The sequence below is a fragment of the Mesocricetus auratus genome, unplaced genomic scaffold (assembly GCF_017639785.1).
Source record: "Mesocricetus auratus isolate SY011 unplaced genomic scaffold, BCM_Maur_2.0 Super-Scaffold_100011, whole genome shotgun sequence".
In the NCBI taxonomy this organism is placed as follows: Eukaryota; Metazoa; Chordata; class Mammalia; order Rodentia; family Cricetidae; genus Mesocricetus; species Mesocricetus auratus.
Genome location: NW_024429195.1, coordinates 72,432,051 through 72,449,403, shown reverse-complemented (window position 1 = coordinate 72,449,403; position 17,353 = coordinate 72,432,051). Strand labels below are relative to the sequence as shown.

The following is a 17,353-nucleotide window of genomic DNA, read 5'->3' as shown; positions in this document are numbered from 1 at the left end:
GCGCCATGGGGCATGAGGCAGATCAAACTATTGAATCGTATCTTCCCCATCTCTACCCACAAGGTAAAAGGACTCCTTTAATGTGAGAGTATTACTCTTCTCTGGGTTCTTTATAGTTAATACAACAGGGCCCAATAAATGTTGCCAGGGAGGAGAGAGGCAGGGAGGCCCTCAGTTGAGGAAGAAGGTTGGAGGGGGAGTTATGGAATAAATGAATATAAATAGAAACCAGAGAAAAGGCCCTGATTTATTAGACCTGAGTATAAACATTGGTCACAAGACCTTGAGGATGGGGGCTGGAGAGATGGCTCGGACAGCATGAGCATTCGCTTGCTCTTCCAGAGGACCTGAGCTCGGTGGTTCACACTTATAATCTGACATCTGGCCTTTCTTGGGTAACCATGCACACAGATACACATGCATACACATGAATGAAAATAAAATATTCTCCCCAACTCTAAACTCGACAGATAACACTGAGGGAAGAGGGAAAGATGCCGAGTCATAAAATGGCTGGCCCACCGTAACGTTCCCCAACACAAAGGGGGAGCAAGGTTTTTAATAAGACAACTCCCGTTTCGGAGAAAGTAGCTCCCTTGGTACAGGAAGCCCTGTTTCACTCCCCAGCACTGAACCAACCAGGCCCGATGGCTCTTACCTGCAATCCCAGCAACTGGAAGGTGACGGCCTCGGGAGAATTTTTCTCTTGAATTTCCTCACTCCTACCCCACCTTCAGAAAGAACTAGGGTTGGTACAAAGGGCGGCAGAAATAAGCTGGTCATTATTTTAGGAGAGCTAACAGGGTGCCTAGTGAGGGACTCAAGAGAGTCCCTCACCACCCCAGTGAGGCGTCGTCCCCTTACTTGCTCCGGTCCTTTGGCTGCTATCAATGTCCTTCAGAAGAGGGACGAGGAGGATAAGAAGCTGTTTCCCTGCCGGTGGGTCGTGAGTGAGAATGAATGGAGAGGAAGCAGAGACTGCTGAGAACTATTGCCTGGCTACTTCCCTGGGCTTGGCCTACCCCCACTTTCTCCGCCCATTATCACCGCAGACAATGGAGAGCAGATGAGCGAATAAAGGGTTTGCAGGCCCACTTTCTGACCAAAGCCAGGGCAGATGTCTACTACCTGGAAATGCAGAGGAAAGGAGCCAGGCCGGAAACCCAAGAGAGTGACATCATCGAGGTGGCAGAAGTTAAAATAGGAAAGTAACTTCCCTGGGCAGAAACAACAGAGAGATGGTTTTCCTGAAAGACGAAGATCACGGAGACACAAGATCAAAATCTAAACAGGAAAGGTGCAGCCAGATGAACAGAAGGGGAAAACCATTTGGCAACAAGACTATCTTTTTATCTTAACACCGCTGGAAACTGGGACAACCTAGGAAAATCTATGAAGGCCTGTGATCATTTAACTGGCAAACTTGTCTCGCTTTGCCACAGCAAAGGGGCTCCCTGGGAGGAATGCGTGCTTTGACGGAGAGGGAGGCAGCTGGCAGAATTTTCTTAGCTCTCACCAAGACTCTGGCTTGGCTCTCCCTTCCCTCTGTTCCTAACAGAGATGAGGCCACAGAAGCACTGTAATCCATTCCCAAATGTGCCCCTGCTCTAGGGCAACGCTGTTTCTCTAAGTGAAGGATGGAGTTCAAATGAGACTCGTCTATAAAAGCCGTTTTATTTTTATGGATCAGTAAATGTTTATTGAAGTGAGCGAGTCCCTGTCCCTGTGGTAGCACTTGGCAGATCTGACCTCCCTCGTGGACGGAGCTGGGGAAGGGGCAGGAAGACAGAACTTCAGCTGACCAACTAGCCAAGTATTTGGGACAACAAGGCTTTTAGAGGCTGACTCTAGCAACAGCTGTCACTTACGCTGAGTTTGAGCTAAAATGACTTAGACTGAACCCACACAGAAGAAAAACTGGGAAAAAAAACTTTTAAGACCGGTGAAGATGAACAAGCCGAAGCTAGAAGGATCTCATTCAACAACTCAAGAAGGGTCCTCTTCCTTCCTTCCCAACAGAGCTAAACTAGCAAGGAGCCTCTGATTACTTAAATAAACAAGTGGAAAAAATGTGTGAAGTGTGGTGTTGGGGACTATTTGGTTTTAAATCCTGAAACAGACAGACTTAATCCTGAGGATCCTAAATCTGTCAGTTACCTAACTCAAGCAGACAACCGTTTCTCTCTTTCACTGGCCAATAATACAGTCACCAAGGATTTATCTAATGGGCTAAATGGACAGCACTGTGATAAGAAAATGAAAAGGCTAGGCAAGAGCTGTGCCCAAGAGGAGACAGGAGCCAAAGCAGACTCTGCTGAAGCACAGAAAAACAGTCAAGTCACCTGGCACCATGACTGAGTGGCAGAGGCATCAGGAAACCACCAGACAGCATGGATGAGAGGACAGCGATTTTAAAACAGCAAACAGATTAGAAACATCGAGATGGACTGGAGCTGTGGCTCAGTGGTAGAATGCTTGCCAAGCACTGAGGAAAGACCTATGTTCAATCCCAAAATTACAAGAAAAAAAAGGCCAGAACTTCAAATTAATGCAAAATACTACAGTGGTTCAAGGCATGTTGAAATCCAGCAGAGTAGCTAATTCTTGAGAGTGAGGCAGAAGGAGCCAAGAATTGAAAGCATCCCACTGTGGTGTTATTCCAAAGCCTGATTTTACATGTCAGAGGAAGAAAATTTTGAGTTGCATTAACTGTAGCAGAGAAGAGCACAGTTACTTTTAACCAAGGGTAGATGTGTGCAGTGTTTGCTGCTACAGAACCCAAGAAGTGTGTCTGAATGTCTTTGCTGGCTGTGGCAGGGGCAGAAATGTAATCTATGAATCTGAAAGTTCTGGCGGAATAAGGGACCTAATCTATGTGATCCAAATAGTGTGTCCAAACGTCAGGCTTCTAGGGAGTTAACAACTGGAAGAGGCGAACACAGGCCTCTAAGGAAGGGACAGGCTCGGAGCCACATTCCTTCACTGGGAGGGTAGAAAGGACCCGAGGATGGACAGGACTACTGGAAGCCAGGGAGGCTTCAGCCCAGCTGTTAGAGCCACAGTTACACACCCGCTCCTGCCCTGTGCCCAAACCCACAACCAGAAGGGCACAGTCTGCTCTCAGGACATTCCATCCCTTGGATTACTTGATGACGTCTCTGTCTCCTACCATCCGTCAAACAGGGTGCAATTTTCTAAAAGCAGGGAAAACCCTTCCCAAGAAAATAAACAGCATGGAACAACCAACAGTCCCTTTCTGTCACCTATTCGGATTATGTAATTAACGATGAGGCCAAACTTTCACACTGACAACACGAAGCGGGCCCTCCGAGCTCATACAAGTCAGAGTACTGTCCTGAAAAAGCTGTTGTCATCGCCCACTGGAAGAGGCATGATATTCACCTCCCTCACTCAGAGCAGTCATTTAAGTCCAGGGCGGGGTGTGTGTGTGTGTGGGTGGGGGTTGATGATACAAACCCTGCACAGGACATCCCACCCAACAGTAACAATCAGAATAACAATAAGAAACGGCCTTACTAATATGTTACACTACCCCACATAGAAAGGCAACACTGAAAATTTTTGCAGCCTCTGTTGACGATAATTTAGGTGAACAAGTTGTTTTACTGGATGTGAAACGGGGCAATCAACGGTAGCTGGCATCACTTAGCAGCTACCCAGTGAAGGGGCAAACTTCCTCCCCTCTTATCCCTTCACCACTTAACCATGAGTTCCCCTTTCAGGGGTGTTCAAGAAAAAAGCCACTGACAAGACAGACTGGAGGACCAGCAAATGTCTCGGTGGTGAGGAGCTTGCCGGCAAGCTTGACGACCCGAGTTCCATCCTTGAGACAACAGGCTCCTGAGAGTTGTCCTGTATCTTCCACATATATGACATGGCACATGTGTACACATACACACATGCATAAGGACAAATAAGACATTTCTTTAATTTTTTTTAAAGATTGACTAGAAAGCAGGGCAGTCGTGGCGTACACCTTTAGTCCTAGCACTTGGGAGGCAGAGGCAGGCAGATCTCTGAGTTCGAGGCCAGCCTGGTCTACGTAGCAAGGTCCAGGACAAGTTCCAAAACTACACAGAAAAATCCTGTCTCAAAATATCCCCCCCCCCAAAAAAAGATTTGACTAGAACCTCACACAGAGAAAGCACACCAGCAGCTAGCTAATCCAGCTATACTAGTCTGACTGAGGCAAGAGTAAAAAGGCTGAGGGTTGCTATACAGCCTGCTTTAAATGGTTACCTGGATCAGTGTAGAATAGTCACCTCCCATAAGAACTGTACTTCGTTCTTTTAGCCCTTGTGAGGATAAATGAGATGATATGGATAAGGTACCTGGCACACGAGGAACTCAATAAATAAATATTAGAAACTATAAAGCAAAAAGCACTGTTCCCTGATGCCTATCAACTTCCTTTGAATCGGGAGGATTGGAAAAATAAAGTGATGAGTTTTGCAGCCTAATGCAGAGAAGTCTGGACTATCCCCAACTGCAAGTCACTTGCTGCAATCATGTGGAACCTGTCATAACTCCACAAGCACTCATGCCTCCCGACTGCAGGGGACCTGTGCAAGAATTCCACAAAGCCTCTTGCTACTGATCATAGGAGAGATCTGCCAGTGGTCAAGCATTCTGCCAGAGGGATGTCCACGTGTGAAAGGGAGTCCTGAAGAAAACCACAGCATCTAAATAACCTAAATGAAAATGTTATTGCCCAACATGGACCAGACTCTGTAAAACCAGCTCTTATTGAAATATTAACTGCAGAGGCTCTTCCTAAGCCCCACCCAGCAATCCTTTGTGTTTGGATAGGCTTACTAATTCTTCCAGGTGTTTGGGAGTTTCAAAAACGGCCAGGTAAGACACGTGAGTAGCAAGCTCTGTTACTATGCACTTGATAATTTTCTATTCACCAGAGTGCATACACGGTACGCCAGGTTCACATTTCACCTGGAACACTGCAGTCTCATGGGTTGGCAGGGGAAATGTAAAGGGTAGCAGGAAGAACACACGTCCAGACTCCAGAAAGAAATGACACATTTACAGCAGTCGTGAGACCGTGTGGCCAAAGACAGTGGCCAGACGACTGGTTATTTTTATTTAGTATTGCAACTGCTCAGCTTGCTAAGAGATCAGACCATGACATAATTTCAATGGTTGCTGAACCATTCCTTCTGAAAACATGAAAAGCATGAGGATTATGCCTGTCCACCTTGCACAGGACCAGACTTTCTGACAATTCCTAGTCGGCAAACTACGCACTCTGAAACAGGAAGCGCAGGTGCAGCCCTTATTTGAAGGCGAGCGAGTTAATGTTCTACCCTGCTGATTGCTCAGTTTACTTCACTTGATACAAGTTTTTATGACAACCTTTTATTACCATGGAAATGTACATCTATAACTCAAAGTAATAAAGGCAACTTGTAAAAGTCAGAGGTTTTTTATTATTTAATACATTCTAATCAAATAGTAACAGCAGTAAATAAACACTCTGAAAAACAGGCAGGTACCCCCTATATTTGGAAGAAAAGTAAGTCAGTATTCTACATGGTAGAAGGGAGACAGCTGTTGATGTCCGTGGTCAGACAATTCAAGGACAACTTGGAAACTTCTGGAGCCATTTCCAAAAATCAATGGCAATAGGTTAGGACTCACAGCTACTTCAAGGGGTAAAATGTCTCTATCTACATTGGGTTTTATTATCGAGGATTGAGTTGCACCTGTATAGCATGACATTCTTGTCTTTAGCCTTAAAGGAAAAGAGAGAAGTCTTTTCTGTTTGCACCAGTTTGAAATGTTTCTGTAAGTAAGGCTGCCTTGAAATGGATTTACTACAGTACTCGTTCACGGGAGAGTTCATTATGTGTAGTAAAAAGACAGATACAGGATCTCATGGTGACTGTTTTTGGTTGATTTGGTTAATTGCATAAAATGAGGGGTAAATACAAGCATGAGCAGTTTAACAAAACTCCTACTAGATACATCAGAATGCAAAACATACCATGTTCTAACACAGACTGATCACCAGGCATCTAGAAGTGAAGCTAAGCCTGGGTCAGCCAGGGTCTTTTCATCCTTCAGTAATCCACACGGAACTGTCTCTCCTATGGAGCTTGGACTTCTGACCCCGTGCATAGGAACCCGAAAAAGGCAAGTCGTTCTGGTAGCAATTTTCCCTCGCCTTTACTTGGGACATTTCGTTTTTTTATTTTAAAGGGCCATTCAGTCTTGATCAGCCATAGGAAAGGAGGCATCACTCAGCTGAAACTACCTAGGGGGATTTAAAAAAAATACCTAGCTACATCTTCACACCTTTAAATTAGATTGAGCTCAGTTGCCCTTAGTAAAGAATTCTGCGCCATTATCCAGAGAAGGGGCCTCCGGGTTCTCATTTACATAGCTGCATTCAGAGATATTCTATATGAGGCATGTGTTCAAAGGAGAGAAATACTTATACCTGGAATTTATATTCTTCCAAGTAATCTTTTAGTCTTGTTGGTAAAGGCAGTCCCCAGATGGCACCGGTACATTTGTTAATGGTGAGTCGACAGAAGTGCTGCAGAGAGGGTGCTGCAGTGTACAGAGGTTTGGTCAGATACAAGTGGACAGTCCCATTCCGGGGAGCTTCCGGGCCTGTCCGTTTGTCCTTGCACATCTGAACATAGTAGTCAATCAGATGAACCACACTGTCAAACTGTTTAAGCTTGGACTTGACACATATGATAGAATCCAATCGGAATTTCCCATCTTGGTACTCAATCCGCAGGTTAGTCGGTCCAGCTGACGTCTTAACAGATATAGTTAGTAGGTAGTCTGAGTGCGAACTATCTCTAATCAAGAAAGTTCCTTCTGGCGCCTCTTTTAATTTCTCTTTGGCTTCATTAACAGTCATACTTCCCCAGTACCATCCTGGGGGTTTTCATTCAAAAAGAAAAAAAGAAAAGAAAACGAAACAGTTATTATAAGGGTTTTTAGAATACGGTCTGTACTTGACAGTGATTTTTTTTCTAGTTTTGTTTTGTTTGAGACAGGGCCTCCTGTAGCACAGGCTGGCCTCAGTTTTACTTTGTAGCCAAGGATAGCCTTGCTTCTGGTTCTTCTGCATGCACCTCTCAAGTCATGGAGCTTACAGGCCTGCACCACCAGGCTCAACTCCGTTTTCTTGTTATACCTCCTTTTCAAAAATGCCCGTGACTGAAAGTGTTCCGGGGACCATCACAAATCTTTTGGTAGGCATTTAATAATAACTTAAGTCCATTCTAGGCACAACTGTAAGCCAATATTTTTTCTTTTTTAAATGATTTTCTGTAGCTCTTCTTTAAACTATGTTAAGATTTCCTTCTAATGAGCCAAAAGAACTTTTGCAATATGATAGACATATTGGCTGAGGAGAAAAATGACACTTTCAATATAGTTTAATTGAGACAAAAAAAAACCTACTAAGTAAGTTAGAAAAAAAGTTAGGGAGAAAAGTGAAAACATATCTCCAATATTTGCAATAAAATCAAAAGCAAGTTTTTTTGAATGGTTGGTACCCCCTTCCCCAGACCTGCCCCCAAAGAACTTGTAATGTTGATTCTCTTTTGGAAGCTCTAGATAGCACTACTGTTGACTGCTTTGATTAAAACTAGTTACGTTTGGGGAAAGAGAGCGCAGATACCTGGCACTTAAAAGTTTACAGCCTTCACTATATTCTTTTGGACTTTGCCCTAGTTCAAATTGTGTTACAACCCCAGTTCTCTGAAATCTCTATTTGATTGTTTTGGTCATATCCAGAATCTCGCTAACAAAAGTGACACAAGACACTTCATTTAATAACTTTGGACAATGTGCTATCCATTTCGGCCGACACCCCCCTCATGCACACACACCGCCAGCCAATACATGATATACCCGGGAAACTTTCCCGAGGAGGAAAAGCCCGGGGCACCGAGAAAAGACTGGAACTTCCCCCCTCCACCCCAGTCCTTACTGCTACCAAAAGTTGTCTTGCCTCATGACAGACTTTAATCACAAGGATTGTTTTCGGAACAAAAATAATATATATATATATATATATACTTTTTTTCATTTCTTTTCCTTCTGATGCTGGGAGCCGCTTCCGCACTGCACAGAGTGGCGCCCGAGACAAGGGGTACCTGGAGGCCGTCCTGGGCAAGGCCCTTGCTGGCTGCTCTGGGCCATGCTATCCCGCAGCTGCGCTCCACGCAGACTGTCTGTCTCCGAACTTGGCTGCCACCGTCCCGGGTTGCGGCGGCGGCTGAGCCCAGGAGCGCACGCAGCCCAGCCGAGAGGCAGCACAGCCCACTGGCCGCCCGCTCGCCCTGCGTTAAGGGAGGCGCCCGCCGCTTTTCTCCCACGCGGGTGCGAGCCGGAGCGCCTAAGCCCGAACCCCGGCCGAAAGCAGCCCAGGGTCACCGCACCGAGAGACCATTCCCAAGGAGCCCAGCTCGCGCTCAGTCCTCCGCCCGAGCCCCAGCGTCCCTCCACTTTGCTTTTGTCGTCACCTAAGATCCCGCCGAGCCGGCGGGCATCCCTTCCCGCGGCTCCCGGGCTCTGGAGCCCGGACCGGGCGAGAGGAGACAGAGTCCCATCGCCTTCAGTGATCCCCACCTGGGCCCGCGTCCCAGCCGCAGTCCCAGCCACTGCCTTGGGGAAGGCGCCCGGTCTCTCCGGGCACTCCGCGCCAGCCGCCAGCTTCCTACCTGTTTGACTGAGCTCGCGCAGGGCCTTGGCCAGACGCGCCGCCTCTGGGGACTGCTCCTCCGCCGACCCCGCGGTCCCCCACTGGCTCCGCGTCCTGTCCGCGCCATTCCCGGAGGGCTCCAGGCACCGCAGGGTCATGGGAGATGAGTCAACACGCCAGGGACAGGTGGTCGCCCGAGCTGGGGCCAGCGGACCTCGCGTCCTCCTGGGAAGTCACAAGGTATCCCAAAACGAGTCTCTGCGGGGTGTCCGAAATGGTGGCGGAGGGGGAAGGGGTTGGAAGCAGCCGGTTCCTTCTCTCCAAATCCCGGCAGAATGGTGTGGCAAAGTCTCTCGCAGTCACGGTCACCCACAGATGGCCTGTGAAGAGACAATGGGCAGAGATTGGGTCAGTCTGGACTGGACCCCTAGGGCCGAGGTGGGGGTGGGGAAACAGACACGTGGAAAATCCCAGGGACTCCTCCGCCTGCGTGCTTCTGTACCATTTAACCCCAAGCATCCAGTTAACGCCCTGCCCAGCTCTGGGGGAAAGAAGACTAAAAAGAGAGCAGAGGCGCAAGGCACTGACTAGAGTTGGCCTGAGTGGAGGGGTGCGGTGGGAGACAGGGTGAGGGTAAACAAGGTGCTTTCCCGCCCGAGAACTGTGCTGGAATCACACACAAGCAGCTTAGGAGACAGTCACCTGCGGGTCGGGATAGGCCTTTGTCACGAGCAAGTCTGAAAAAAACATAATAAATGCAAACAACATGGCAGTTCTCTGCACTTGGCTTTTCCATCCTACATTTCGAGCAGCCCTAGGGCCCTTGGGAGGATGCATCCGGCAAAACCTGGTTCCACGCCCTAAAGCGCCGCAGGGCTCCTGGGTCGCCAGCCGAGGGTGCTGCGGTGCGCTAGCGTTGCGCCAGCCGCTGCAACCCCGCCGCGGACGCGGCCTCGTCCCCACTCCTGCTGCTTCCCGGAGCACGCTCCGGACAAGGACGGGGGGCGCGGCGGCGGTCGCTGCCAAATGCGGAACGCTGCTTCTGCAGCTGCCGCCGCGGGCGCTGTCGAGGAATCCGCCCGAGCGGGCAGCCCCCGCCCGAGCTCCAGACGAGGCCGGGGTTGAGCCCGCAGCGGCGAGCGCAGCGGGACGTGCCATCAACCGGCACCGAGGTCTTACCTCCTCCGCGGCGACTGCCGCCTCCGCACCAGGAAGCCTCCCCAGCGGACATGGGGCGGGGGGAGGGAGAGCCGGGGAAAGGAGGGGTGCCCGTCTGAGTTCTCCCCTTGACGTTTATTTCAAGAACCAGATGCCTGGGGATGCAACCGGCTCTGCGCTCGGTAGAGGCAGGCGGATTCTGCGGCGCCAAAGGCAGACAAAAATCCCAGAGATCGTCGCCCCGCGCACCCACCCCTCGCCACCCAGGCTGACACCCTTGCTCGCTAGTGCCGGGTTTCCCTCCAGCTGTGGCGGAGGAGATGGGCGAAAGAGGGGGGAGCAAGGGCGGAGGCTGGCGAGGAGGAGCGGGAGATCAGGTTATTAGGATTATAAATTTGGATAGCAGTTGTTTGGGGGTGGGGGCTCTGAAGACTTCTCATGGCCGAGAATGAACCCGGGAGAGGAGGCAGTTGCGTCCCAATGCGGCAGAGCCGCGACTCGAACTCTCCCCGGGAGCCCTAAACTCAGGAAGCCCAGGCTGTCCGCCCGCTCCAGGGCTCGCACCCCGCCGCCCTCTCGCCCCCCCCTCCCCGCCCCGCTGCCACTGTCCCCCGGGCGGAGCCTTCGGGCTTCGCGAGCGGTACCTGCCGCAAGCTTCCGGGCTCGGGGCACAAGGGATCTGGAGTCCGCGCGCCCGGAGCCCCGGCGCGCACTGTCCGCGCCCCGCGCAGCGTTGGCGGCTGCGGGAGGGAAGGCTCATGCTTCAAGGGAAGCCCAAGGCCCGCGAGCCGCAGCGGCGGCGAGACTTGGCAAGAGTTAAACGTCTGTCCCCGGAGCAGAGTGTGCGCGCGACTTCCCAGCCCCACGCGCCTCCCTCCCTCCCTCGCTCCCCGCCTCCCGCCCCTCGCGCCCCGCCCGCTCGCCCGGCCGCTGCGGAGGCCGCTTTCCAGGAACTTTCCAGGAATCCGCCTCACGTGACCGCAGCCCCCGCCAGCGCTTTAAAGAGGCTCGGGCGCTAATGCGCAGGCTTCAAGGGAGCCGGCGTGAGAGCCGGTGCGGGTGCCGGTGGTGGCTGCGGGGTGGAAGCCTGGGACTGACTGCGCCCTCCTCTGACCCTGCACCTCGGGGTGCTCGGGGACAAGTGGGAGAAGTGCCCAGCCAATGCCTTTTAGGTGGCCAGAGCCTGCCCCCATCCGCATCAGCTCAGCACCTTGGTTCCCCCCCCCTCCCCGAATAGCAGTAGCCCCTGTCTCCAGCCCGCCAAGGAGGAGGGGACCTTTTCTCCAGCCACCGGCCTGCCAGACGCCAGCCTCTGCCGTACAGGGTGCATTGACAAGCGGGAGGCGGGACAGGGGTGGGGGTCCCTCCCGCTCTAAGACACACGGAGACGGGGCAAGCAGGCTACTGCCCAGGTCAACGACCACTCCCGGGGGCCTCAGGAAGCGAACCAGAAGCGGTCCCTCCACCACTGTCCTAGAAGAGCGAGCAGAGACCAGCGCCTCCTTAAAGCCATGCAGACTGCTCTCAATCCCTCCCCCTGGAGCTCGGGCGGGTAGTCCCCTGCACCAGCCTTGCCCAGCTCCTCCCATCCTCTGCAGTTCAGCTCAACGTGTCCTTCCGGAGGCTCGGAGAGGTCCACCGGCCCACCTGCTTGGCCTACAGAGGAGTTGCCCTTACCTGTGCCCCGGTGGGTTGCGGGATGACCGGCCCAGTGCGTCTGTCTCTGTGATGCCCTGCAAAGCTGAGGACACGCAATTCTGATGGAGCCCAGCACCTTTTCCTATTGGGACCCTCACCTTGCACTCTGTCGGAGGCCACTTGGCCTCCAAGCCCACATTCAGGCACGCTGGGTCCTGAAACGTGACCCACTTTAAATGTGACTTACTTTTTTTTTTTTTACAGAAAACAAACAAACATAAAAACCCCACTCATGTGTCTTGAAACAGCAAATAAATAAATAAATAAATAAATAAATAAATAAATAAATAAATAAATAACACTCATGGGAAAACCGGACTCAAAATTTCGATAACCATTTTTCTTTGAAATACTATTCTGTTGCATCACTGCTCAAAAGCTTGAAAGGGCAATGGCCAGTTTTAGTTGAAGCTGTGGCTGTGGGGAAGTTGGGCAAGGGAGGCCAGGAGAGGGTGGGGGAGGCGCAGTTCCCAAGCCTTGCCTGGTGCCCCGCCTGCCGGCCCTGGAAGGAAACACACCCAACCATCACCAGGGCCAGGAGCCCTGGACCAATTTTTATCCTCAGTGATTTTTTTCTCTTAAATAATTCTATACACGTGACAGATCGGGGAATGAGGGGACATAGCGCAGCTTCCAAGGACTAGGTCACCGACAGATTCGTATGCTTAGGGCTGTGTTCTTGGAATCTTTGATAAGAAGGGTGGAGCTTCCTGAAGTTTTAAAAAACCAGTGCAAAGCAGTTGAGTAACCGGACAAGGTGCTCACCTACTTCACACCCCTAACGTTTTCTGTAAAATTAAAAGCTAGATGCAAGCTGTTGGTGAAAGGTTAGCATGAATGACCAAATCAGATCCCCCATGGGGTCTCTGTGGAGCTGGAGAACCAAATGAAACTTTCTAAACCACTAAAATGTCTGAGGTTCACTAAGGTCAGCATTTTCTGTATTGATGATTTTTTCTTGGTAGAGAACCTCAGAGAAAGTGCATACCTATGCTTCTGCGCTCCTAAAAGTGTGTGTGTGTGTGTGTGTGTGTGTGTGTGTGTGTGTAGAAATTACACTAATTCCTATTTACTTGGCAATTGGAATAAATAGTCTAGCTGTGTTACTTTACTGATTGCTATGACCAAACACCTGGCAGAGGCAGTTTAGGGGAGGAGGGACTGGTTTTGACTCATGGTTTACAGGACTCGAGCCAGCACAGACAAGGAAGGCCTGGGAGCTGGAGCACCCCCTCCACAGAGGCAGGAGTTGGTGGTGCAGTCTGCTGGAGAAGAGGGCCAGGAAACAGGAATAATTGGTTACTTCTACCACTACTCCAGGGCCCCACTCAAGCAACCCACTTCCTTCAGCAAAGCCCCAGCTCCTAAGACAGAAGTTCTCAACCTTCCTAATGCTGCAACCCTTTAATACAGTTCCTCATGCTGTGCTGATCCCCCCACTCCACCCATAAGTTTATTTTGTTGCTGCTTCATAACTGTAATTTTGGTACTGTTATGGATGCTTACTGTTACATAAGCATTTTTGGAGACAGAGGGCCGACAATGGGGTCACGGCCCACAGGTTGAGAACCACTCTCCTAAAGGGTTTACAGCCTTCCAAATCAGTATTGACAGTCAGGAAGCAGGGTTAGTACACATAAACCTGTAGGGGATATTTTTGCATGTTTGCCTCCGGGCCTTTGCACAGACTCGTTTCTAGAATGTAGATACAATGCAGAGCAGACGGCCACCATTCACATCATAGCTCAGTCACCTCAACAGGGAGTCACTGACCACCCACAAGACCACTGAGGGCACACAGCTGACTGTCGGGACACCAAGCTATGTAGGAGTTTTCAACTTTTGTTTCTAGAATATTTCATGCCCAGCATTTTGTCAGCCTCTTTAATCCTCCAGAAACACTGTTAGAGTCATGTAGCAAATGTCTATGAGATCCTGGTAAGCAAAAAGGGAAGAACAAAATTATGCAATTATGCAATTTGCATGTGGGCAAAACCAGGAGGATATGTGGAGAAAGGAGAAGTAAGTATTTGGGGATAACAGACTAGGGCTGAATTTTAAAATCTGACATTCTTTCATCTAGTAGTTTTGACAGTCATTATTTTGCCAAAGTCACTTGTAAATCAATGTCACCAATTTCCCTGAAGCAGGGTCTATCTTATTGACCTTGAACTTCAGCATTGAAGGACCCACCTCCTGAGCTCTCACCCTGACCATCAGCATCACTTCTGGAGATGTCTAGTAGATATTGAATATCCCAGACTGAGCCCTGATGACCCCCACTCAGAACAGAAACACACCCTTCCTTTGCACTATCCTTGCCTCTCAGGCCTCAGAGTTTCATTCGCTCAGGTCAAAAGCCTCAGAGCATTGCCCAGCTGATTGCCTTCATACACACCTGCTGGCCAATCTTTCCATTCTGATCTCACAATAAACTTAGACTTGAAGTGCTGGCCGCACGTCTGATGCACGTCAGGACAAACTGCCCAGATCACTGTCATATCTCCTGAGTGCCTTCCTTGCCCCCTTCGCAGCTTCTTGACAGAGAATCAAGTGTAAATATGTTGAAACTGGGTGGTTTCACTTTTTCCTCTGGCCCAAGCCAAATGACTACATGGCACCCAAGTAAAAGACTAAGTCCTGTCATTTGCAAGGTCTTATTAGACCCATTCCCACTTGACTTTTGTATCTTAGCTCCTGGTGCTTTGAGCCCCAGTCAGTCAGCTTCAGTCATACTGGACCCCTTGTCATTTAGAAAATACTCCAGGCTTGCCTCTTCTTCGAGTCTTGCTGTCTCCTCCTCTTCTTGGGCTTTTTCATTTATCTGTGTGGATGCTTCCAGTTTCTTTAGATCTTTATTTAATGTACCTTTCTTATCAAGACTTGCCACCCAATTCAAAATTTTACACACACACACCCAACTTAGGCCATGTTTTGTGTATCTTTCCAACTTACTGTATTTCTTCTCTTCTAGAATGTGAGCATCGTGTGTTTTTTCTTTCCTTGCATTGTTCACAGCTGTGGCTGCTGTCTCAGTACCTAGAATCATCCTCAACATGTAGGAGGCATTGGGCATCACTGATTAAGGAATGTAAGTAGGAATGAATGAACGAATATATTGTCAACTTGACTTTAAGGTGTGACTTCCAGGTGTGAACCCTCAACCTGTTACATATGTGATCTTTGGCAAACTAACCTGTTACAGAGACAATGATAGAGCCTACCTTATAGGGATGGTGTGCCTGATGCCCCACTGAAGAAACATCTTGCCAACGTCTTGCCCCACAAGATGGTGTGAAATTGAAATAATCCATGGAAAGAACATTGACACTTCACATACTGTTTCTACGGAGTACTTCTTCACATTTTATCATCATTGCACCTTCAGAGAGTTTACCTCGTCCTCTGTACGGATAAGACTGTCCTACTTTTGCCTACATGAAATGGTCACCCACATTCTCACCACGAACTTCCATGTGCGGCTGCTCCAGAACTTCATGGAGTTTCATTCCCCGGAGTTATGGTTCAACTTTAAAATTTGTAGGGTGAGCAGCTGGAAAATAGGTCAGTGCTTAAGAGCACCAGCTGCTCTTCCAAAGGTCTTAAGTTCAATTCTCAGCACCCACATGGCAGCTCCCAACCATTTGTAACACCAGTTCCAGGGGACCAAAGCCTTCTTCTGGCCTCTGAGGTCACTAGGCACGCACACAATGCACAGACATACATGCAGGCAAAACTCTCCACACATAAAAAGAAAACCACACACACAATTTTAAAATAAAATTTATAGGGGATCGCCGGGCGTTGGTGGCGCACGCCTTTAATCCCAGCACTCGGGAGGCAGAGGCAGGCGGATCTCTGTGAGTTCGAGGCCAGCCTAGTCTACAAGAGCTAGTTCCAGGACAGCCTCCAAAGCCACAGAGAAACCCTGTCTCGAAAAAAAAAATTTATAGGGGATCAAAACATGACATCATTCTGTTACTGATACTTAAGAACACGCCAGTTCATCTGGGCAAGATACTGACTATGCCAAGATCCCTAGTGTGGTTCCACACGAGGGGATGGGAGTGCTGTTCACAAAACTGAAGAGCTCCTTCCATTGCCTGCATTGAGGAATAACCTGGACTCGAACACCCCTTCAAAGCACACCAAACTGAACATGTTTGTTCTGCAATGAGGATTTGCTAATACTGGAATTGACAGGTTTCTATCAATTTACAGCAGTTGGGTGAACAATGAGTGAATGGGTGATCTTTGGCAACTAACTCTGATAGGAGTTTCATGTACTTATAGGCTGAAAGTACGTGTTTAAGTGTCCACTATTCCTGCATCTGTACAACCACCACACAGAGCCCCCTCAGCCCCCTCTGATTATGGGACCACGCCGTAGTGGGTATTTACCCCGCCCACGACCTTGGGCTACCCGGCCTGATAGAGATGGAGCTCCTTGTTTGCCGCTGTGACTGCTTTAAAAGTAAGAGGAGAGTAGTCTCACTCTCTCTTGTGGTGGTCAGAGATCTGATCACAGCTTCCAGCGCCCCTGGGCAGAATACCGTGGTGGCCGTCTGTCTTACTGTTATTCATGAGTGTTCTCCAATAAAAATATTTGATATCCTTTTATTCGGGCTCTCAATGAACTCCCTTAGTTCTGCCTACACCATTCATTCTTCTAGACCACATGTAAGCCTGGTTTGTCCACAGGAGTGACTCATGCCCTGGGGCACAAGGCATTGTCTAGTATCACAACCCCCTCAGGCAACTAGATCCTGGTCTTCAAGACTGAGTATAAAAGCTCCAGGAGAAACCGCAATGATGACCAAATAGGACAACCATCTTAGGCCACATAAAAGAATGAAGACACCGCGGAAATAAAGCTGAGGCAGGAGGGACAGAAAGAGATCCCTGGGCATTGGCATCCAACCCACATGAAGCTGCGCTTCCCTCGGGATTCTTGGGTATGTGAGCGGATGACTTTACTTTTCCCTGGCCTGGTTTGTTTGGGTTTCTGGAACTGTAAACCAGGGCATTCTCATGCTGTGGCTGGGCTAAGTGTGGAGGGATCCAGGGGAGGGAGTGGAGAAGTCCTAAGAAGACAAAGACAGGATGCTAAGAAGCATCTCCCACTTTTCAACAGGGGTTTCTTAGTGCCACATCCCTTTCATGATGCCCTACTTGGCCATCCCCATAACAGAGGACTCACTGGAGGGCAAAGGAAGGGGAAGAAGATGGTACCACTGGACTCAGTGCCCCGAGACAGGGTTGGGAGTCAGGAGAAGTGAAGTAGATGGAAGCCAACCTCCAAACCTCTGAGGCCTAAGAACGTAGCAGGTGGCCATACCCTCAGATTTTCCCACATATGTGTATATGGATGGGTGGAGGTTGTTGATGCTATTTAAATCAAAGCTTTCTCAGAAAGTCTTTTAAATGTAGAAACCACAAACCACATGCCCATGGGCTGACTTCTTCATATTGGCTGCAGGGTGCACCAGCATTCAAAACCAGAAAGATTAAAAAGCTATAGATTTCATTCCCTCAATATTTCCAGATTAACTCCCTCTCTTGCCCAGGCATATGATCTGTCAGCATGGGGTCCCATTCCCTCAAGACAGCATCAGCCGAAGTAGAGTAGTGGCTGCCTTCTTTGGCCAGCACATGGCCCTCCCATTGGCCACAGGCCTCACCCATTATGTGACCACGACAGCACTGCACATGGATTGCCTTTTATGGGAAACCCCTGTGTTTTTATCTAATGGTGGAGAAATAACTCTCTATACCTAAGTGTTTATCCATAGT

The 17,353-nt window shown here is 49.4% G+C and overlaps 1 protein-coding gene and 1 long non-coding RNA gene across 2 annotated transcripts in view; both read right to left on the bottom strand.

The window, feature by feature from the left end:
• LOC121143308 overlaps positions 1-1,011 on the bottom strand; it is a 67,167-nt gene extending 66,156 nt beyond the window's left edge. Inside the window, exons 1-2 of the long non-coding RNA XR_005880518.1 lie at positions 865-1,011; positions 659-743 (exon numbers count right to left, since the gene is read on the bottom strand). This is a non-coding gene — a long non-coding RNA (uncharacterized LOC121143308). The remainder of the gene's footprint in view (positions 1-658; positions 744-864) is intronic.
• A 4,059-nt stretch (positions 1,012-5,070) lies between these two features.
• Positions 5,071-10,706, bottom strand: Socs2 (suppressor of cytokine signaling 2). The gene is made up of 3 exons (XM_005068014.4): positions 10,507-10,706; positions 8,724-9,084; positions 5,071-6,927 (listed from the first exon to the last, which is right to left on the bottom strand). Exons 2-3 carry the CDS (start codon positions 8,860-8,862, stop codon positions 6,470-6,472), a joined length of 597 nt encoding a protein of 198 aa, XP_005068071.1. The 5' UTR covers positions 8,863-9,084; positions 10,507-10,706; the 3' UTR covers positions 5,071-6,469.
• Between the last annotated feature and the right edge of the window lie 6,647 nt (positions 10,707-17,353).